The sequence below is a fragment of the Phanerochaete carnosa genome (genome assembly GCF_000300595.1).
Source record: "Phanerochaete carnosa HHB-10118-sp unplaced genomic scaffold PHACAscaffold_7, whole genome shotgun sequence".
In the NCBI taxonomy this organism is placed as follows: domain Eukaryota; kingdom Fungi; phylum Basidiomycota; class Agaricomycetes; order Polyporales; family Phanerochaetaceae; genus Phanerochaete; species Phanerochaete carnosa.
This window is the reverse complement of record NW_006767634.1, coordinates 1,689,725-1,707,460: the sequence shown is the minus strand read 5'-3', so window position 1 is coordinate 1,707,460 and position 17,736 is coordinate 1,689,725. Positions and strand designations below refer to the sequence as shown.

The 17,736-nt window shown below is 54.6% G+C and overlaps 6 protein-coding genes across 6 annotated transcripts; 3 read left to right on the top strand and 3 right to left on the bottom strand.

The window, feature by feature from the left end:
- The first annotated feature begins 4,692 nt into the window (after nucleotides 1–4,692).
- PHACADRAFT_175878 (uncharacterized protein) lies at nucleotides 4,693–5,812 on the top strand. The gene is made up of 6 exons (XM_007398080.1): nucleotides 4,693–4,839; nucleotides 4,898–4,959; nucleotides 5,018–5,086; nucleotides 5,140–5,252; nucleotides 5,321–5,443; nucleotides 5,501–5,812. The coding sequence occupies exons 1-6, from the start codon at nucleotides 4,827–4,829 to the stop codon at nucleotides 5,532–5,534; spliced, it is 414 nt and encodes a 137-aa protein (XP_007398142.1). The 5' UTR covers nucleotides 4,693–4,826; the 3' UTR covers nucleotides 5,535–5,812.
- A 250-nt stretch (nucleotides 5,813–6,062) lies between these two features.
- PHACADRAFT_259844 (uncharacterized protein) lies at nucleotides 6,063–6,990 on the top strand. Its single transcript, XM_007398079.1, has 6 exons — nucleotides 6,063–6,132; nucleotides 6,210–6,274; nucleotides 6,334–6,402; nucleotides 6,457–6,569; nucleotides 6,629–6,751; nucleotides 6,808–6,990. Exons 1-6 carry the CDS (start codon nucleotides 6,126–6,128, stop codon nucleotides 6,842–6,844), a joined length of 414 nt encoding a protein of 137 aa, XP_007398141.1. The 5' UTR covers nucleotides 6,063–6,125; the 3' UTR covers nucleotides 6,845–6,990.
- An 861-nt stretch (nucleotides 6,991–7,851) lies between these two features.
- PHACADRAFT_259840 (uncharacterized protein) lies at nucleotides 7,852–12,276 on the top strand. The gene is made up of 13 exons (XM_007398078.1): nucleotides 7,852–8,093; nucleotides 8,172–8,407; nucleotides 8,468–8,570; nucleotides 8,639–8,922; nucleotides 9,099–9,359; nucleotides 9,418–10,172; nucleotides 10,248–10,679; nucleotides 10,749–10,863; nucleotides 10,913–11,038; nucleotides 11,093–11,336; nucleotides 11,400–11,639; nucleotides 11,692–11,998; nucleotides 12,062–12,276. The coding sequence occupies exons 10-13, from the start codon at nucleotides 11,095–11,097 to the stop codon at nucleotides 12,083–12,085; spliced, it is 813 nt and encodes a 270-aa protein (XP_007398140.1). The 5' UTR covers nucleotides 7,852–8,093; nucleotides 8,172–8,407; nucleotides 8,468–8,570; nucleotides 8,639–8,922; nucleotides 9,099–9,359; nucleotides 9,418–10,172; nucleotides 10,248–10,679; nucleotides 10,749–10,863; nucleotides 10,913–11,038; nucleotides 11,093–11,094; the 3' UTR covers nucleotides 12,086–12,276.
- An 834-nt stretch (nucleotides 12,277–13,110) lies between these two features.
- Nucleotides 13,111–15,165, bottom strand: PHACADRAFT_259836 (uncharacterized protein). The gene is made up of 4 exons (XM_007398077.1): nucleotides 14,041–15,165; nucleotides 13,461–13,979; nucleotides 13,350–13,408; nucleotides 13,111–13,289 (listed from the first exon to the last, which is right to left on the bottom strand). The coding sequence occupies exon 1, from the start codon at nucleotides 15,140–15,142 to the stop codon at nucleotides 14,069–14,071; it is 1,074 nt and encodes a 357-aa protein (XP_007398139.1). The 5' UTR covers nucleotides 15,143–15,165; the 3' UTR covers nucleotides 13,111–13,289; nucleotides 13,350–13,408; nucleotides 13,461–13,979; nucleotides 14,041–14,068.
- Nucleotides 15,166–15,558: 393 nt separating this feature from the next.
- PHACADRAFT_259835 (uncharacterized protein) lies at nucleotides 15,559–16,882 on the bottom strand. The gene has a single exon (XM_007398076.1). The coding sequence runs from the start codon at nucleotides 16,593–16,595 to the stop codon at nucleotides 16,047–16,049; it is 549 nt and encodes a 182-aa protein (XP_007398138.1). The 5' UTR covers nucleotides 16,596–16,882; the 3' UTR covers nucleotides 15,559–16,046.
- An 8-nt stretch (nucleotides 16,883–16,890) lies between these two features.
- PHACADRAFT_259834 (uncharacterized protein) lies at nucleotides 16,891–17,714 on the bottom strand. The gene has a single exon (XM_007398075.1). The coding sequence runs from the start codon at nucleotides 17,589–17,591 to the stop codon at nucleotides 17,322–17,324; it is 270 nt and encodes an 89-aa protein (XP_007398137.1). The 5' UTR covers nucleotides 17,592–17,714; the 3' UTR covers nucleotides 16,891–17,321.
- Between the last annotated feature and the right edge of the window lie 22 nt (nucleotides 17,715–17,736).

Here is a 17,736-nt window from a genome sequence, read left to right as displayed (position 1 = left end):
GCGAGGAGACGAAGCAGTAGAGAGCAGCCTCACATGTCGGTCGACGGAAGAGCAAATGACGTGGTCGTGGCCGGCGTGGTCGAGTCGTCTGGTGAGTCAAGTAAGGGCGAAGTTTCGGTCATGGTCGAGGTTGATGAGGCTGTATCCTGGGAAGACGTGCAACCTGGAGTGAACAGCGAAGCGGTCAGCGACGTCGGTGAGAGGTCCGTCACCAACGACGGGCGACCGTCGGCGAAGTCAGCTGAAGATGTAAGTACTGGAACCACAGTTGTCGGAGTCGCAGTGGCCGAGAATGGAGAAACAAAAACGCTTTGAGCCTGCGGCGAAGTTGACCCGTCGTGTGCGAAGGGCGCGGTTGCTGTATCCTGCACAATAATAGGTCTAAGCATGTTCAAAGCATTATAAATATTTTAGTTGCGCACCTCGTGGAAATGAGCTGTGCCAGAAGAGTCTGGAGACTCGGTGTGAGGAATGCCCGTCGTCGGTGTCGTCGGACTCTGGAGGGCACCAGATTGGAGGTTGGGCGTCTGGTTTTCAGCTGGTGTGCGCGACGACGAAGCAGTGGGTTGGGCAGTTGTATGCTGACCGGCGTTTTCTGGGCGGACCGCGGGCGAAGGCGGGGGACCAACTTGTGACGGGTCCGCTGCTGCTGCGGCTTTAGCTGCCTCCGCCTCCTCGTACTCTGCCACAATCGCCATTAGCTCAGGCGAGACGTCCCCGATCTTGGGCTTCAGCGGAACCAGGAGATGGTCAATGTACTCCGATTCCTTGCACCTCTCTCGCCTCTTGTCCATCACCGTGCTCCGCGCCCTCCTTTCCTCACTGCACTGGGCTCGCACATCGCTGGCATACCGCATGTCGTGGCCGAGGACGATGACAGGCCTCGTCGGGTATTGCACCTTGCCCAGGAACGGCTTCACTCGACCGTGTCGTCTCTGGCGCAGCGCGTCGGACTTCTTGTTTGGCTTCGTCCCCGACGGCGGCGACGGGTAGCTCTGGGCGACGTGCGGGGGATACGTACGCGCCCAGATGTCCGGGGAGGCTTCCGGAATGAGCCAGGCGCCAGATATACGGTGGGTCACTTCTCCGCTGAGGATGTCGTGTCGGCGAGCTGCATATTGGTCGGACGCGGACTCGTCCCTTTGCTGCTGCTGCTCTAGTGCCTTCTTCTTGGCCACCCTCGCGGACATTCCGCCTCGGCGTCTCGGTTTGCGGTTCGGCTTGTTCTCCGTCTGTGCATTCTGGTCCGCATTGGCATTAATGCTCGTCGTGGCTACGGTCGCATAGGATGGTGGATGTGGCTCTGTAGTCATATCTAAAGTCGGACCAGGCGGCGGGTGATGTTGAGCGGCGTCGTTCGTCTTGTCTTCTACGTGTGCCTCCAACGACGTCTCCTTCCCCTCGACATTCCATTCGCGCAACACATCGTTTCCGGTCTTGTCGTTGGTCTTCTGTTCGTTCTTGCCCATATCCTCGTCCTCGCGCTCGTTGTCGACCTCATCGATGCGATCCTCATCGCTCTCGGGTTCCCTCGCCATATCAGCGAGTGCCAAGACAACCGCCTCGCCCAACTGCATCCTCAGTGTCAAGCGAGCACGGCTGGACTGTCCATTCGACGCCTCCTTCGGTGGTCTGGTTGGTACGATCATCTGTTTCGAAATCTTCTGAGCGGGCCGCTTCTTGCGCAGGTACCATTCTTCCGAAAGCAATGGCGACCCTGGGAAAACTGGAATGTGGTCACATGCATCAGAAATCGGTTCAGTTGGAAGATCGATGGCCGCCTCGGGTGGACTCTGGTCTGCAGCTTCTGGGATGTCAAGTCGAACGACAGGAGTGGCGGTGGCGTCATCGGGAAGAGCGTCCTCGGGGGATGACGAGGGGGGAGCCGTTTCGGAGACAGTCTCAACACAGATGAAGAACTCTGCGATGTTGAAGGTGGTCCAGTCGGCACGTTCCGCACAGAGGAAGAAATCTGCGACGTCGAAGGCAGACCAGTCGACCGCCTCTGCGAATCGCAATTTGAAAATGTCTGAGATCCTGACAGTCGTCCAATCGAAAGCCTCCGCGGAGCGGAAGAATTGGGGAATGTCGAATGTCGTCCAATCGGCGAGTTCTGCGCATCTGAAGAATGCCCTGATATCGATGTCGGACGGGTCGACGGCCTCCGCGATGTGGAAGAACTTGCCGATGTTGACTACAGAGCAGTCCACTGCCTCTGCGCATTGGAAGAATTTGCCAACGTTGATCGAGGTCCAATCGACACGCTCAGCACAGCGGAAGAACGCCCGGATGTCGATGTCAAACCAGTCGACGGCTTCTGCACAGCGGAAGAACTTGCCGACGTTGATCGTGGTCCAGTCTACACGCTCCGCACAGCGGAAGAATGCGCCGACATCGACATAAAGCCAGTCGACCGCTTCGGCACAATAGAAGAATTTGCCGATGTTGAGCGTACACACGTCCACTGCCTCTGCTTGGCGCCAAAACTTGCCAATGTTGAGTTCGGTCCAGTCGACGCGCTCAGCGTAGCAGAAGAACGCCCGAATGTTAATGTCGGACGAGTCGACAGCCTCTGCACGGTGGAAAAACTTGCCGACGTCGATCGTGGTCCAGTCTACGCGCTCCGCACAACGAAAAAACGCGCCGACAGAAACGTCAAGCCAGTCGACCGCTTCGGCACAACGGAAAAATTTGCCGATGTTGAGGGTAGACACGTCCATTGCTTCTACGTAACGGAAGAATTTGCCGACGTTAACTTCAGTCCAGTCGACGCGCTCAGCGCAGCGGAAGAACTGCGCGATGTTGAACGCAGACCAGTCGACGCTAGGAGAAATCGATTCATCAGCTTAATACTGAGACATGTTGTGTGGCGCTGTACTCACGAAGAAGGCGGCGCCCTGGTACGGGCTATTCTACGTTCAAGCATTTTGTGCGATGGCGTTGGGTGCATTGAGAAGAGAAGGCGCATGTTGAGTGTGGCGACCCATTGGGCAATAGCGCATCGAGCGACCGATGGAGTGACGCGGAAGTGCAAGCTGCGATACGCTTCCACGGGCGGGATGTCCCACAGGCTGGAGCAGTCGATGGTGAACGACGAGGATTGCGCGCATGCGGCGAACAGCTCGGCCTGTGTTGTGAAGTAGCAAGCAGCGGGTGTGGCAGCAGGGACGACCTCGCATTCTGCGGGGATACAGTTGCTTATTTGCTCGAGACGACGGGCGCCCTCTGTCTTGATTTCGATAACCTCGCAGTCGGCCACCTGATCCTTGTTCGTAGAGGCGAGACTCTAAATCGCGAGTAAGCAAAGCACCGAACATAGGAAGACAAGCAAAGCTAACCCTGTGGGAGTACCACCTTATCCGTCGCGTCAACCGAACAAAGACGAGATAGATCGCCACCAGACAGGGCAGGACGACGACACACACGACGACAAGCGCGCCGAGAAGAGGGCTGTACTCCACCCGCACGTGAACCGACCACGAGCTCGGTACCGTCGAGATGGCGTGCGGACTGAGACGATCAACCATCAGGCACTGTTGAGAATGCGAGGTGACGTTTCTCTCGATCGCGAGGCACCGCGGCTGTGGTACTGCTGAGAGTAGTGGCGCACGAAAGCGCTTTTGTGATACTGGCACGAGGGACCGGGATGAGAATGGAAAGTCCAACAGTGGTGTTGACGGCGAGAGCGGTGGCGACGGCGCGAATTTCAACCGCGGTATCGACGGTGGCGGTGGCGGCGACGGCAGTGCGACGTCAAGCGCGTGAACAGACGGCGCGGTGGTCAGTGTCGCCGGTGGACTCGGTGCTGGTTGCCACGGGTCGAGGTTCTGGAGGCGAAGACGCGAGACGCTGTCCAGCAGCTCTCGCACCCTTCTTGCTGCCTGCTTCGATGCCGAGATGAGCAGCCGTTTTGCGGGGACGACCTTCTTTGCGACGTAGGGATGAGTGATGAACCAGTTGTAGACAACGCCCATGCAGGCGACTGCCACCAGCTGGACGGGGAGCATGGCAAACGCGAGAGACGGGGCGATGTGTGTGAGAGTGTGGACGCGCTCGTTGTTTAGGGACGAGGGGGAGCGAAGGTCGAGGCAGCCGTCAGGATGTGAGGTGTCCTGACGAGAATTGCTCGATTGGAGCGACAAACGAAGGTGAGGGTGTGCCAACAGTTAGGCGGCTGGTATGCAGAAAACGACAGAGGGGGTGGTGGTTGAAGTTGAAGTTGGTGTTGTGGTTCGAATCGAGCAGGTTGGGTTAAGTATGTCTTGATTCGGACGACCATCGAAGCTGCCCTCGATCGGGAAATGTTGGTTGTATTCCTCACTCGCGCGAGAGTGCAGCCCCCAATCTAACTCTTGGCTGCCACAGTAACTTCTGAGGTGTCTTGCTCGCACGCACCGGCGAGAGGATATATGGTTAATTCGCGTAGTGGATACGCTGCACGCACGCTTTCAGAGCCAAAGCCAAGCAACTCGTGATCATGCCGTGGGTTTTCGCCATTGAAATCATTTTTACTAGACAGTGTTGTGTTGTTGTGAGTCTCGTGGTCTCCACGGGGGACTGAGATTTACACTTACTTTCGACGCGTCTTGCAGACGGATGTTCGGGAGGACCCTGCCGTTACGCGTGACGGGATGAAGTCAGCGCCGTGACCATGAGCGTAACGTCAGCCGCGTTGACGCCGTTGAGGCACCTCTTGGATTCTCTCGTCCATTTATCTTTCCCCGACCCGTTCCACCCTACTTTGTTCCCCTCTACGACAATTGGCCTCGGAAGTACGCGCAACCTTTCGATATTCCCAGAGTTACGATCTCTTTAGAGCTTCCACTATGACGGGTGCAGGTACGCATATACAACTCGTGTTACCACAGCTGATCCTTATTTCGCGCTTTGCGCGCAGGATGGTTGTTCCTCTTCTCTGTGCTCATGGCCGCAGGTCTACTGTTTACGATGGTCTTTTTTGTGCGTCCCAATTTCTCTTGTATATAAGCCCACAAGCTGAATCCGAGTATTCTCGTAGATCATCATGTTCTCCGACCTCGAATGCGACTACATAAATCCAATTGACCTCTGCAATAAGCTCAATCAAGTATGTAACGCGCCAGTCTTGTATCTTTGATCTTGTATTGACTTTGAGACCAGTTTGTCCTACCAGAGCATATTGCGCACGCGTTCCTGACGCTTCTCTTCCTGCTCTCGGGGCAATGGATAGCGTTCCTGCTCAATGCACCTTTATTGGCATACAATGTTAACAAGTAAGTGATACGTTGCACATGACGTAGATGTTTCTCTAAGTATCTTTATTTGGTGCCGCTTGCCACAGGATCCGGCTAGGAAACCATATGTATGACGCTACGGAAATCTTCCGCACATTACCCAACCATAAGAAGGAGAGCTTCATCAAGCTCGGATTCTACCTGCTGAGCTTCTTCTACTACCTTTACCGGTGCGTCTGCCAGCACATGTATGCGCTTGGCTGCGGAGACTGACTTTCGCTGCGCAGAATGATCCTCGCACTTATCGCCGAAGGTGAATAAGCCAAATGTCCTTAGGGCTGACACTGGCACTGTCAGGGCAAGACGCTGTTGCTCGTCCAACATACTCCCTCGAGCCGTAGGCACACGACGAGGATGATATTCACCAGACATCAGGTCCTGCACCTGCGACGCAAGGGGGAGTTTGGGCCCTTGAGCGGACGTTTACGATCTATTAGAATCATCTGTCGCGCACTCTCGATGTTTTCTGGTTCCTGCATGTCTTCGCAGTGTCTGTTTTACGTTACTGAATACGGAGTTGGCTGTCTGTTGTGCAATGCTCATTACGTCGCGGCCCGAACGTGAGCCTAAAATATTCCTATTTATTCTCGACGTCCTGCTGGCACCTCACACGTCGTTCGTGCGTGTTTAGGCGGCTTCCAAGAGCGTGCAGTTTCAGAATCCAACTTCCGTTGACCAGGGACCTTGCCGGCGAGTCACGTGCGCAGTGGGCGTTACGCGGTCTTTCCAGGTGTGACGACTCCAGCGGGTCTGACGAGGCGTTGAACCTCCTCCGCTCCCTACTCGTCTCTTTCTGATCCTTTCACCTCTTGCTTCATCTTCTTTGTTTTTGCCGTCAGCGGATTTGCAGAAATGGGTGGTACGTCTGCCTCGCTGCGCGACACACGCGGTATACGCGGACGAAGTTATGTACTCATCTGCTCATGTGCTGGGCAGGCTGGGTTTTGTTCCTCTTCGCGGTGATCTGGGCTGCCGTGTTAATGTTCGCATCTGTTTTCTGCGTATGTATTATGTCCTGGAATGGTGCTGCTGTGGTGTCTGACAATGCTGAATCATGCAGATCATCATGTTCTCCGATCTCGAGACAGACTACATAAACCCGATAGACTTCTGTAACAAGATGAACAAAGTGCGTACGCTGTTCACTGTGCGGTCACGCTCGCTTATCCGTGAATTCGTCTAGTTCCCCCTACCAGAGGGAGGTGCGCACGCGTTCTTGGCGTTGTGCTTCCTGCTCTCGGGCCAGTGGACTGCCTTCCTACTCAACGCCCCTCTGCTGGCATGGAATATCAATAAGTGCGTCTCCGTTCCTTGTCTACCATTCGCAATCTGACGTGGGACGTATGTCTTCACAGGCTGCTGAAGGGCAACCACATGTATGACGCAACCGAGATCTTCCGCACAATGGGACACCAGAAGAACGAGGTGTTCTTCAAACTCGGATTTTACCTCCTGAGCTTCTTTTACTACTTGTACCGGTGCGTCTGTCGTTCCTCCTGCGCAGCTACATGTTCCTGACACGCGTGCCTTGCAGGATGATCCTTGCTTTGGTGGCTGAGGACAGCCAGTAAAATGTTATGGGCGCACAAGCTCACCATAGAGGGAATGCTATTGGTTTTTACAGTGCGCTACTTAAAGCTATGAACGATTCCGTGCAGAATACCTTTGCGCTCCATCCATGGCCTAACGCCAAGCAAATCTCGAGCTGAGACATTGTCCGCAATCGCTGATTGACTTTCGTGTCGCCGTGCTAGCTCGCTAAGATTGCATCGCGAGGGCGCAGCGCTCAGCACGTCGCCTTGCGCGCGCTAAGGACGCACTGCATGGGACAATATGCATAGTGCCACTCAGATCTGCACTCATGCCCCGCACTGATCATATCCAGCCCTGCCAATAGCTACACCGTCCAAGGACCCTAATCAGCACAGCCAGACAGGCACGTGCTCCTAGCGAGCTAGTTCAAGAGCTCTGCGAGCTGGCGAAGATCTGCCTGCAGCGTTGCCCTACTACCGATGTCCCCTCATTGTAGCTGATGCACTGGACAAGAACGCGACACCTCTGCAAGCTGCGCCCTCGCGGTTCGTCTCCGCCGTGTACCTCAAGGTGCACGCGAGAAGCGACGAGAGCATTGCCCAGCACGCGGATCTCACGAGTGTCGCTTGCGCGCTACGATGGCAGGGCTTCGTCATGTTACTCATCACATCTCAGCCCGAGTGCCCCAGGGAGTGGGCTGGCCACTGGGCTGTACATATATAAAATCTCTGGGATGCCGCGAGTGAGCATCGCCAGTTGTCCAGGTTTTACGTCGCGGAAATTTGAGATTTGCGTTCGTTGTTCTTGTCTCGACACTCAGGCTGCTGAGGGATCGTTATACTGCAGCTACGGTTGCGCTAGTGCCCCTTATCCCTTCCCGTGCACTGTAGAGGCCTGTAGTTGAGGTACAAGTGTGACGTTGCCTTGGTTTGGGTTCCAGTATAAACAAAGCAGTTGCACAGCCTACTCCGCCAGCGTCCATTTTGAGGGATGACTGCTCTTTTGCGCACTCACTGATCGTTCTTTCTTCTCCGTCGCCATCCAATCCCTCATCGTCGCCTTTGCCTGGCCAATATCCTTGTTTTATCGCTATGCTTCGCTGTTCGAGCTCGATAGCTTGCTGGTGCCCTTGTACAGACTTCCCCAACCTACTGAAGCAATCACCGACCCCATGATGATCACCATATCGCCATCCTCGCTTTTCGGCGGAGTACTCAGGAGATGTAAATGAGGTCGCTTGGTCGGATTTGGAGGTAGCCAGTGCGCGGTGTGTGCAACAGTCCCCGTGTGCGTCACCCCTCTCGTGCCGCACGCCGTACGTGCACGCCGTTGATCTTCAAGCTAATCAAAACAGAACACCTTCAGATTCACGACTAGATCATCACGGAAGATGTAGTGACGAAGATCGTCGTCTCCAGCGCCGCCGGCATCGCGATCTGGCTCAACACGTATGTCGCCACTCGAACGACTTTTTGTAAGCACGCAACGCTGTCTGCGTCCGGGTCCGTGTGGGTGGCCAGGGCGCCACATGGTTATTTCTCCTCTGGCATACAGGCAGCGAGCCCGATGCTGCTGACAGCACTGTGGGCTTGGATTGCATGGTATGTCGCTTTATATCTTCACCGGGAGGCTACCATACGATATGCTCTGTCGCACGCCAGCCCAGTCATAATCCTCCTAAGTTTTGTGGGGAGACTCAGCCACGCCATTGTCGACGCGAACGCTATGTAGGAGCATTCCCCGCTCCATTAGCTGGCTATCACGGTACTGCGCAACACCGTCGACCTGAAAGACAGAGATTCTGATCTTCCGGCATTTTGGCCTCCCCCTAGACATCTCGTACCGTCATTGTTGTCGCCCACTTCGCTTTTACTGCAGTCTACTTCTGCAAGCTTGGTCTCCTCATTTCCGAACCCAACATCAGCTTAGACGCGTCTTTATTCCCTACGTCAGCCCGACTACCCGTAGCGGCTCCCGTCACACAAAACGGTGCCGCCATTTCCAAGCAAACTATGCTAACGTCTACACTCGCTAGCCTCGCTGCCCCCGCCCTTCGCGCATTTAGCAGGAGAAGTTCTGCAGAAGCACCAGTGCAATGCTGACAGTGATGCTAAGGGTAAATCTGTGCCTTTCTTTATCCTTCTGACATCTGATATCGCCCCCAACTCCTCTGGGCAGTCTGCCCCGTTTTCTCTTGGCTCACGCTTTGTGTCCGTATTTTATTCATATCTCGTACCTCGTTATGATATATAGCTATATCCTCTGTATCGGTGCTGATTCCCATTTTCGCAGCTGTGTTCTCTACATTTAGGGCCGCGACAACACTGGCTAGTCTCCTCGCACATCAGCCTCTCCTTACAGCCTGATTCAGTGCTTGTGCCTCTGACCATGGCTTACAATACCTGCTACTTCCCCGCAATTTTGTGTAGTTTACTTAGCAAACGGACGTCGAGCTGCCGAGAAGACGTCCACTCCCTGCGAAGCGTCACCAAGCTCGAATTGAATATCCCGAGTGCCGCATTGTTCGCGCCTTTCGCATCTCAACGAGGCCGTGTACGTGCTAGTCGCGGACAATCAGTCGCATTTTTACTGATGTCGCTGGATCTGATAGTCCTTGCCTAGACTATGCTCTGGCTCTTTGCTAGCCCATCGCGTCCCATCGCCATCAGGAGATTTCTATGCGAACACGGCCCCTGCTTTCATCCGACGCCGGCACTGGTTGATACTGTACTATCTCACAGCCCTTCCATACGCATGGAGACTTCCTTCCTCATACGCTGCACCTGCTTTGAATTAGGTGCTGTCACCTGTCAAGCATTCGTCCACGATAGCTCGATGAACTAGACCATCCGCTCAGGCGGAGTCAGCCCAACCCCTGGGTCTCAGCACTTCACGGTGCGCCTACCTGTGGACATTTGCGGCTTTTTGAAGAATACGAGGAGAAATGGGTTGACGGCACGCTATCGCAGGCAGAACATGTGTCAAGGTGTGTCGACCCAACGGTCGATCCTGGTGTCGGTAAGCGTGGATCAGCACCATTCAAGCCATGTTCCTCCCGGCCGTTCTCGATACGTGCTCGTGCTGGGTTTTACGGCTCTTACTTACCCCTTCCTCGTAATATTCTCGTTATATTCGTACGCCATTGACATGATGTCGCTGCAGGCCTCGGCTACCTGATGTACCGTGGCATATCCTCCCGCTCCTGGGTAGCCGCATCTCCCGTCCCGTCGAGGATCTAAGATTATCCCATGATGTTCGAAAGAGAAGTGGTCGATCCGTATAACTGAAGATCGCCTAAACGCCGGTTGGCATCAATAAACATGAAGTATCATGAACGTGGGGTCCGCAGCCTTATAATACCTGTGTGTGCGTAATCACTGCCTCTGTTACCGTTCTTGAATCTCAGCGAGCTTGATGAGCAGCTGACCTCGTCTTCTCTAGCTGGGCGCATTTATCGGACTGTCACACACGCCGTCAAATGCGACACAGCCTGTGGCGCCAGTGCACCGACTCTGCCGGCATCCAAGGACGAGTACACGGAGGCTGCACCGGACCAGCGGTGGAGGCTGTACCAAGTATTGGTATGGTGGCAGAGCAAGGGGTTTACGCGGATGAGCAAGTGCTGTGGCCCTGAAGACGTTCCATGCTGCCCCGCCTACGGGTTTTGTGGCGACCTCCGTGGAGGCGAGCACATCACTGCCTCTCTCCGAACTCCACGCCCGCCATGCATTTTTGTGCAACTCGGGAAGCGTGTAAAACGCTACTTACCAGGGTCCAGGGGAGCGTGTTTGCTTCATCAGCATCCTGCGTCACAGGTTCGTCACGCCATCCCAAATTTTGGTACAAACAGTGCATTCCTTGTTACCATGCTTTGTATGTGATCGCACATCCCGTCGCGTTGAATGCGCAATGGGCTTATCACTTGACTCGTCGTTTGCAAAGGAGAATAAGTCCGCCGTGACACTTGAAGAACGCGCCTCTACTCGGCTCTACCGAACGCTGGGAGCTCGTGCGTAGCTATGGCTCCTCCGTTGCACGCGCCGCAGGTGCGTGAAAGGTGAACAAATCTCCGCTGTTCGTGTTCTCCTCAAGCTCAACGCATAAAGAACACCCCAGCTTCGAGCCTATATAGACTCACCAGCTGCGTACCCTCGCCTTGACACCACACCATATACTTTCAGCCGCAAGGACTACCACTAATCTACTTCTTCCTCATTGTTACAAAAATACACGTAAGTGGTATGTTACGGTCCGTACTAACATCATACTGACGTCGCCGACGCCAGGTATGATGACTAGGCGCTCCATCCCCGACACTCTTTACCAATTTATTGGGTCGCCGATGTTAATCTTCATCTCGTTCATCTATCGCTATTTGCTGCTCCTTCACATCGCCTCTATCTCCTACTTCAAATGTTTGCCAGAGACACCCAACAAAACGACCCCAGAAGCTCAGCTCAAGCTCGTCCCTTCGTGTGTGGTCAAGCTCTGGACGGTGTCTGATGTATTGTGCAAGGGTATCTTGGCACTGTAAGTCACTACTGAGGTTTATGCATAGTGCCGTACTGACGGTAATTTTTCATGGCTATCTAGGTCGTTCATTTCTCATCCACTTCATAACTCGAATGTTGCGACGTCAGCGGCGTTGGCTGTTACCTGCGCCTGTTGTCTGATGTCGATTTGTCTCACAAGGTTCATGACATGGCATGTTTCTATCGCTTCGACATGGCCGAACGCTGTTCAAAATTGGGCTACTTTATGCTCCCACCGCTCTGGCTCACGTTTCTCATCCACCCCCATGCTTCTCGCAGCTCCGGTGGCGTGGACAGTATGGTAGGCTTCTCATTTAGAGCATAACGTAGCAGCTGCTCATCGTTTACTTTAGGGCTTCCATATCGGCCACAACACTATTCTTCATGGTTATGTACAACGGCTCTATCGCTGTTACCCTTGAGCGATATGTCGAATTCGTGCATAACATGAAAGCCATCATCAGCGGCTCCCGCTCCTCGGGTGCACCCACGTCGCCGCATACGGATGAATATCAGGCATCTCTACTCGTCGCGTTGACCGTCGGCTCAGTAGTGGTGGCTGGAATCATGCATACAAGCCTCATCATAACGCGTTTCTCTCAGCTTGGACGCCCGTTATCTGGCGAGGACCGGCAGGAGCAAGAATGCTACTACACCGCTGTGAGTGAGCTGTGTCAAAGGATCTAGTCCACCGTGAGACTGATAGATCTCGATATTGCGCAGCCATCGACCCCTACGTCTCCATGAAAATCGTCCTTGTGGTCTAATGTTCTCATTATATGACTGCGCATCTCCCTCACGCTCCTTTCGTTCCTATGTTCACTGCTTTTGGTTGTTCGCACTTTCTTCCATGCTGACTCAGCTTCACTCGTTCTTATTTATCCTTATTATTGCACTTATGCGGTCGACACTCTCTATCTGCGCACTGTACCACTTCCCCACGCATGTATACCCAGTTGTTTCAGTGTCAATGGATCGGTTACACACGCATGACGCATCCGGTGAGGCACCCACGATCATCATCTCACACATATACTCGCACACCATGATACACGACGCACAACAGTATGCAACCAGAAACGGTGCCGGTAATCCTTCCTCTTGTCCCTGACCTCTTCTCGGCAAGGCCCTCCAGTCTCGTTGTCTCCCCGCAGTTGTAGAGCCTTTTCTGTGATACCAGCATGCAACGCGCATTGCTACGCACGAATCAGTGTCTCTCACCTCGGACGGCCGGAGAACGAAGGCATGCATCGGACGCGAGGACGGAGCGGAGCGCGAGAGATGCCATCGGACTGGTGATCATCGTGAGGTGGCTCACTCGACCTTCAATCCGCACGTGTGAACCGGTGCTCTCCCTGCGGCATCAATTGCAGATCCCTTTGTACGAGCCCAAACCCGCGCGCACAGGGTGCCCACGCTGCCCGCAGCAGACTCGGAGCGCTTGTCAGGCAGTCTCGGAATCGCGTTAAATGCCAAGATCAACGTCAATGCGGGGCCTGACAAAGTGAACATTGTACGGGAAGGAAAAGACGGAGGTGTCGGACTTGCTTGTGCAAGCCCATGCCATAGGAAACATGGCAAAGTAGCGACTGCAGGCACTCCAGTATTAGACAGTCACTGCCTACTGTTACATCACACCTATCACCATATCATGGCGGTTCTTGCCCAGGAAGCATGTCTCGGTCTCTTCGTCAGTCTAACATTCCCTTACTCACCAGACTTATCCACGTTCCATGCCACTCATACCAGAAGCTATGCACTCAGAACATCCAGCTTTCAAAGTTATAAATTCAACGAAGATTCATCCATCACCATGACGTTACTCATCCATACAGAGTTGAGTTGATAGCTGGTACATGAAGCGGCCGAAAAGATCCAAACGTTGGAAGACAGCGGCTAGCTGGAAAGGCTGTGTGCTCAGCACTTGCAGTTGTCGGCGGTGCACTGGCAACTGCGGGGATAGTAAAGTGAGTTGACCTTAATCACCTTGGGAAACTAGATGACCCCTTACGTGTTACCGCAGCTGCAAGAGCTGCTGCCACAGTGGGTGTTCTTGGGGGTCTCGATAGCCTAACCAGAATGTTAGCCGCCGCTTTAGATGAAGGGAAACACTGCTACTCACAGAGAGCATCTCGTTTGGCGTTGGTGAGTAGAGTGAAGTTGTTTTCGATGGGAGTTTGGTTGTTTTGTCGTTGCTCACTTGCGAGGCCACTGGGCCTATATATCTCTGGTCGAAGCGCACGTGGGTATCTGTTTCGCACTGTTGATATGGCAGGCGCGGCATTTGTGCCGCGCATCCAAAATATGGCTCACACCCAACGGGCTATCCAAGGAAATGCACAGCGACCCATAAGTAAGCACTTACTCATATTCTTGTCAGCGGTCTCGGACAGTATCACGCTACGCCGGTCCTATTGGCTTCGGAGCGCCAGGCCGTCATGTTGCAGCGCTCATGTAGTCCCTGTCTCGCCCGCCGTTGGAACGTTGAATGACAGAAGACTGACGTCTGATCCAGCTACGGAGTGCCTATTCCAAAATCCAGGGGGCTAGAAGCAACTTAGCCCAGATTTTGCGGGCGGGTCTGTGAGCTATGCCCGGCTGCGGAATGTCGAGCGCGCTCGAGAGAACGCCGCAGCGTACACTGCAGACGAAGTTTCAGATTGTGACGATATCTATGCGCAGGAGTATACCCAAGCAATACATTTAAGTCTAGTTTCTTTCTCTTGAGTTTCACACTGCGTGTGCCCTTGCGAGACCTCTCGCCCCCACTGCCGCCGCGTCGTCAACAAATTCCACACGCTTGAAATCATGACCCTTCTGTGCGAGTTGGTCCAGAATCATGTTCCTATACTTTTCGACGCCAACCAGCGATCCTCCAAAACAGATGACGCCCTCGCTCGCCTTGACTCCGCGGGGACGCAGCAGGATGCAGATCTGCTCGACGAGAGCACCGCTCGAGATCTCAAGAACCTTTAGCGCCAGCGGATCTCCGTCTTCGAACGCAGACTGGAACACGAGTGGGGCCAGCTGTGAAAGCCGCTTCTCGCGTGGGACGTAGAGGTATGGCGGAACATTGAGGTCTGCGGTGGTGAGACTTGGCACGGGATCCGGAATATGCACGGCAGAGAGGAGCTCATAGACGTCCGACTTCAGTCCGAACTGCTTCATGACGCGGCCGACGAGCGTGTCCTTGGCCGCTTCGGCTGGTTGTTGCCCTTCCACCGACGCGACGTCCGCACGCAAGATGATTTGGCGCACGGCTTCCCGACCGACATGATATCCCCCGCCCTCGTCACCCAGAATCCAGCCCCAGCCTCCGACCCTGCCCATCTCCTTCAAGTTTCCGTCTGCCTCCTGCGTGAAGCTCACGACGATGCCGCCAGTGCCGCCGATGCAGGTGATCGCGCACGAGACATCGTCGTGCATCTGGAGCGGTGCTGCGAGGAGGTGCGTATCGTTGCATACGATGAGATTGCGCCCCTTCGGTATGCCTAGGAGCCGCGAGATGACGGGGGTGATCGTGTCGATCGCGCCCTGACTGTCGACGCCGGATACGCCGAGCCACGCTGCCGCGAAAAGAGGCTGGCTCGTGGGCAGCGAGACCGGCCCGATCGAGTGGGGTGTCGTACATGTCTTGAGGGCGTCGCTGACGGCCACCTTGACCGCTTCCGTGAACGCGTCGATGCCGAGATATGCGAAGTTGGAAGGTCCACCAAGCGCACGCCCCTTAATTTCGCCAGTGGCATCGCAAACGACGGCAGACGTCTTGGAGCCGCCACAATCGACGCAGAGGTAGAGTGACATTGCAGTTAAGAGCTCCGCGGGTGGTGATGGGGGTTCAGGCGTTGGGCATACGCTTTCTCGAGGCAGCCTTTATCGTTGCGAGTGGTGTACCTGATGGCGGCAGATTAGCATTCAGGCCTTCAGGCCTTTCGTCCCCGCTATCCGTCCCTACCAGTGCACCACAAGCCAGCTGACAACGTATCTGATGAAGGTCCATATGGCGAGTCTCAAGAGCGGAAGCTCTCTGTTGCTGGCTCGGTTTGGCAGAGCTTGCCAGGCACTGAATTTGATGACATTGATTTTGGTCTCAAGTTCGATGGGGAGGTCCTGTTCGTGTGCTCTGGGACAATGTCGCACTCTAGGGGCACGACAGCTGATATAAGAAACTGTGTATTTATTTCAGGAGCACTTTGCAGTGAGCGAAGTTCGTAGGATGGACGGGATAGGTTGAGACCTGCCCTAAACTATCTCCCTCATAGCGCTTAGCGCCGCATCTGCTTTTCTTCGTGCGGCGACACGACCATAATTTTCCCCATGTTGCTCATGACTGCTCGTCTGGTCTCTCCAGCGTGATCACGCGGTCGTTCGAGTGTCAGGTCGTGTCAAGACCAACGGGATGTCTTAGCACCCAATTGTCGTCTCTTCGCCGGGGTAACCCATGGAGAGAAGATGGGTCGGTGGTCCCCTACATGCCTTCTCCTCGCCTGACTTCCTTTCGTACATACCTGGCTCCGGAACAATAAATGTGGTTTTCACCCCCTTCTATGCGGGTACCATGAAACTATTGACGTGATGCAAGTACCAATGTGTGCGGGTAGTACGCAGCATCTCTTTTTGTATCATGTTGACTTCAATTTTCAGGTACAAATAGTGCGTTTCACGAATCTAGGTGGATCGCTTTACATTCTGTTGTGAGACCAGGCCTTTAATCTGACAGAGCAGGTCCTTCCCCGTCGTATATAGGATCCTTCTCAAACCATCCCAGCTTGCGGATTCTTTCCTCTACCCCAGTCTCGCCTCTGCGTCCGTAGCACATGTCCCAATGTGCGCTTCCAGCAGGGTACGACCCGACCATCTCGAAGTCAGGCGACACCTCTAGTCGCCGATGCCCAACTCCCGCTGGCACCAGTATCGCGTCGCCCTTCGTAACCTCCTCTTCGACCTTCCCTGTATTGTCTTCGCCTCCGAAAAGCAGCCTTCCATGTCCAGATGCAATCACGAGCAGCTCATGCGTGGTCGAGTGGAAGTGTGTCGTGTCGAACATGGTGTACCGCCACTGTGGGATGCAAACCTCGACAGCCTTCAAGTGCGATTCGATGTGCGAGGCAGTTAAGTCCGGAGAGGGGAATACACCATGGTAAATTGTGAGTGGTTTGTTGTGAATAGAGGTGTTCGGGATACCACCGTGCTTGGGGATTTGGTGTTTAGTTATACGCAAGGATGACAGTTGTGCAAGTGGAAGTTTGCCTGCCATGGCGCAGTAAGTTCAGAGTAATAGAACAGTTGACTGTTCGTCTGGGTAGCGGTGTTGCAGGTTCGCAAGCTGATGATGGCTGCACGTAGCGGCGAATATATATATATATATAGGAAATTCAATGCTACGTCATACATGATACATCGAAGATTCAAAGACGACAACCTCGCATTGAAGCTTGTAATTTACAGCTTCGCCTACTAGCTGGTGAGCGGCCGTTGCATCTGCAAAGCAAGGGCCACGTACCTCTGAACCAAATATTTTGCGTTGCATCTTCCTAGTTTTCTGGTACATGCCGAACACAGTCTCCCAATCCAAAAACCCGATCGCCAGGACCTCACTGCCCCTGTCATCCCCCAACAGTTGTCGATAGAAGTTATTCACGGTGGCATCTCTATGATGGTACTGGTGGTCATCCATATCTTTCCTGAAGCACGACCCCTGCGGGTTCGACCCTTGGAAAACAAACGTGCCCTCGTCGAAGTGCGCGTCGGGCGAGATCAGCATCGCGGCACGGTACCGCTTGTCGACGATCTTCGCGATGCGGACGTGGATCTCCGACGGCGCCGCCTTCCACGGGCTCGGATACACGTCCGCGGCGTACTGCCCAAGCTCTCCGAGCGTGCTCGGCACTGCCGAGAGCCCCGTCACCCACATGCCCCGTGCATAGTCGGGGCAGGCATGCAGATGCGCAAAAATGTGGTAGAAGAGCGGTGCAAGGAGGCCCTAGCGGCGCAGCGCGGGGGCGATGCAGGTCAAGCCAGTGTGCAGGATGGTGCTCGTGGGGGCACCTTCTCGGAGTGACACTTGCAGGTAGACGGCAGAGACAAAGGCAAGGAGGCATGCCGTCTGTTTGCCGCGCATCATGACGATGAGCTTGTCATCGAGCGCGGTAGGCGCGGTGGAGAGACATTGGTACTCTAGCAGGGGATTGAGGCAGGTTGCGGCCAGCGCACGGAGCTCTTCCACGAGATCGCGGCGTGCGGACGCTGACATGGTCGGACCCGGCCGATCGAGGACGTTGAAAGTGTAGGTTGTCTCCTGGCTTGACATGGGGTCCAGGGGTAGTGTTTTGTAGCATAGCCCCCCAGCCGCTTCCTGTCCATCATATATATCGCGCCTCCCTGCTTGGATCAGTGTG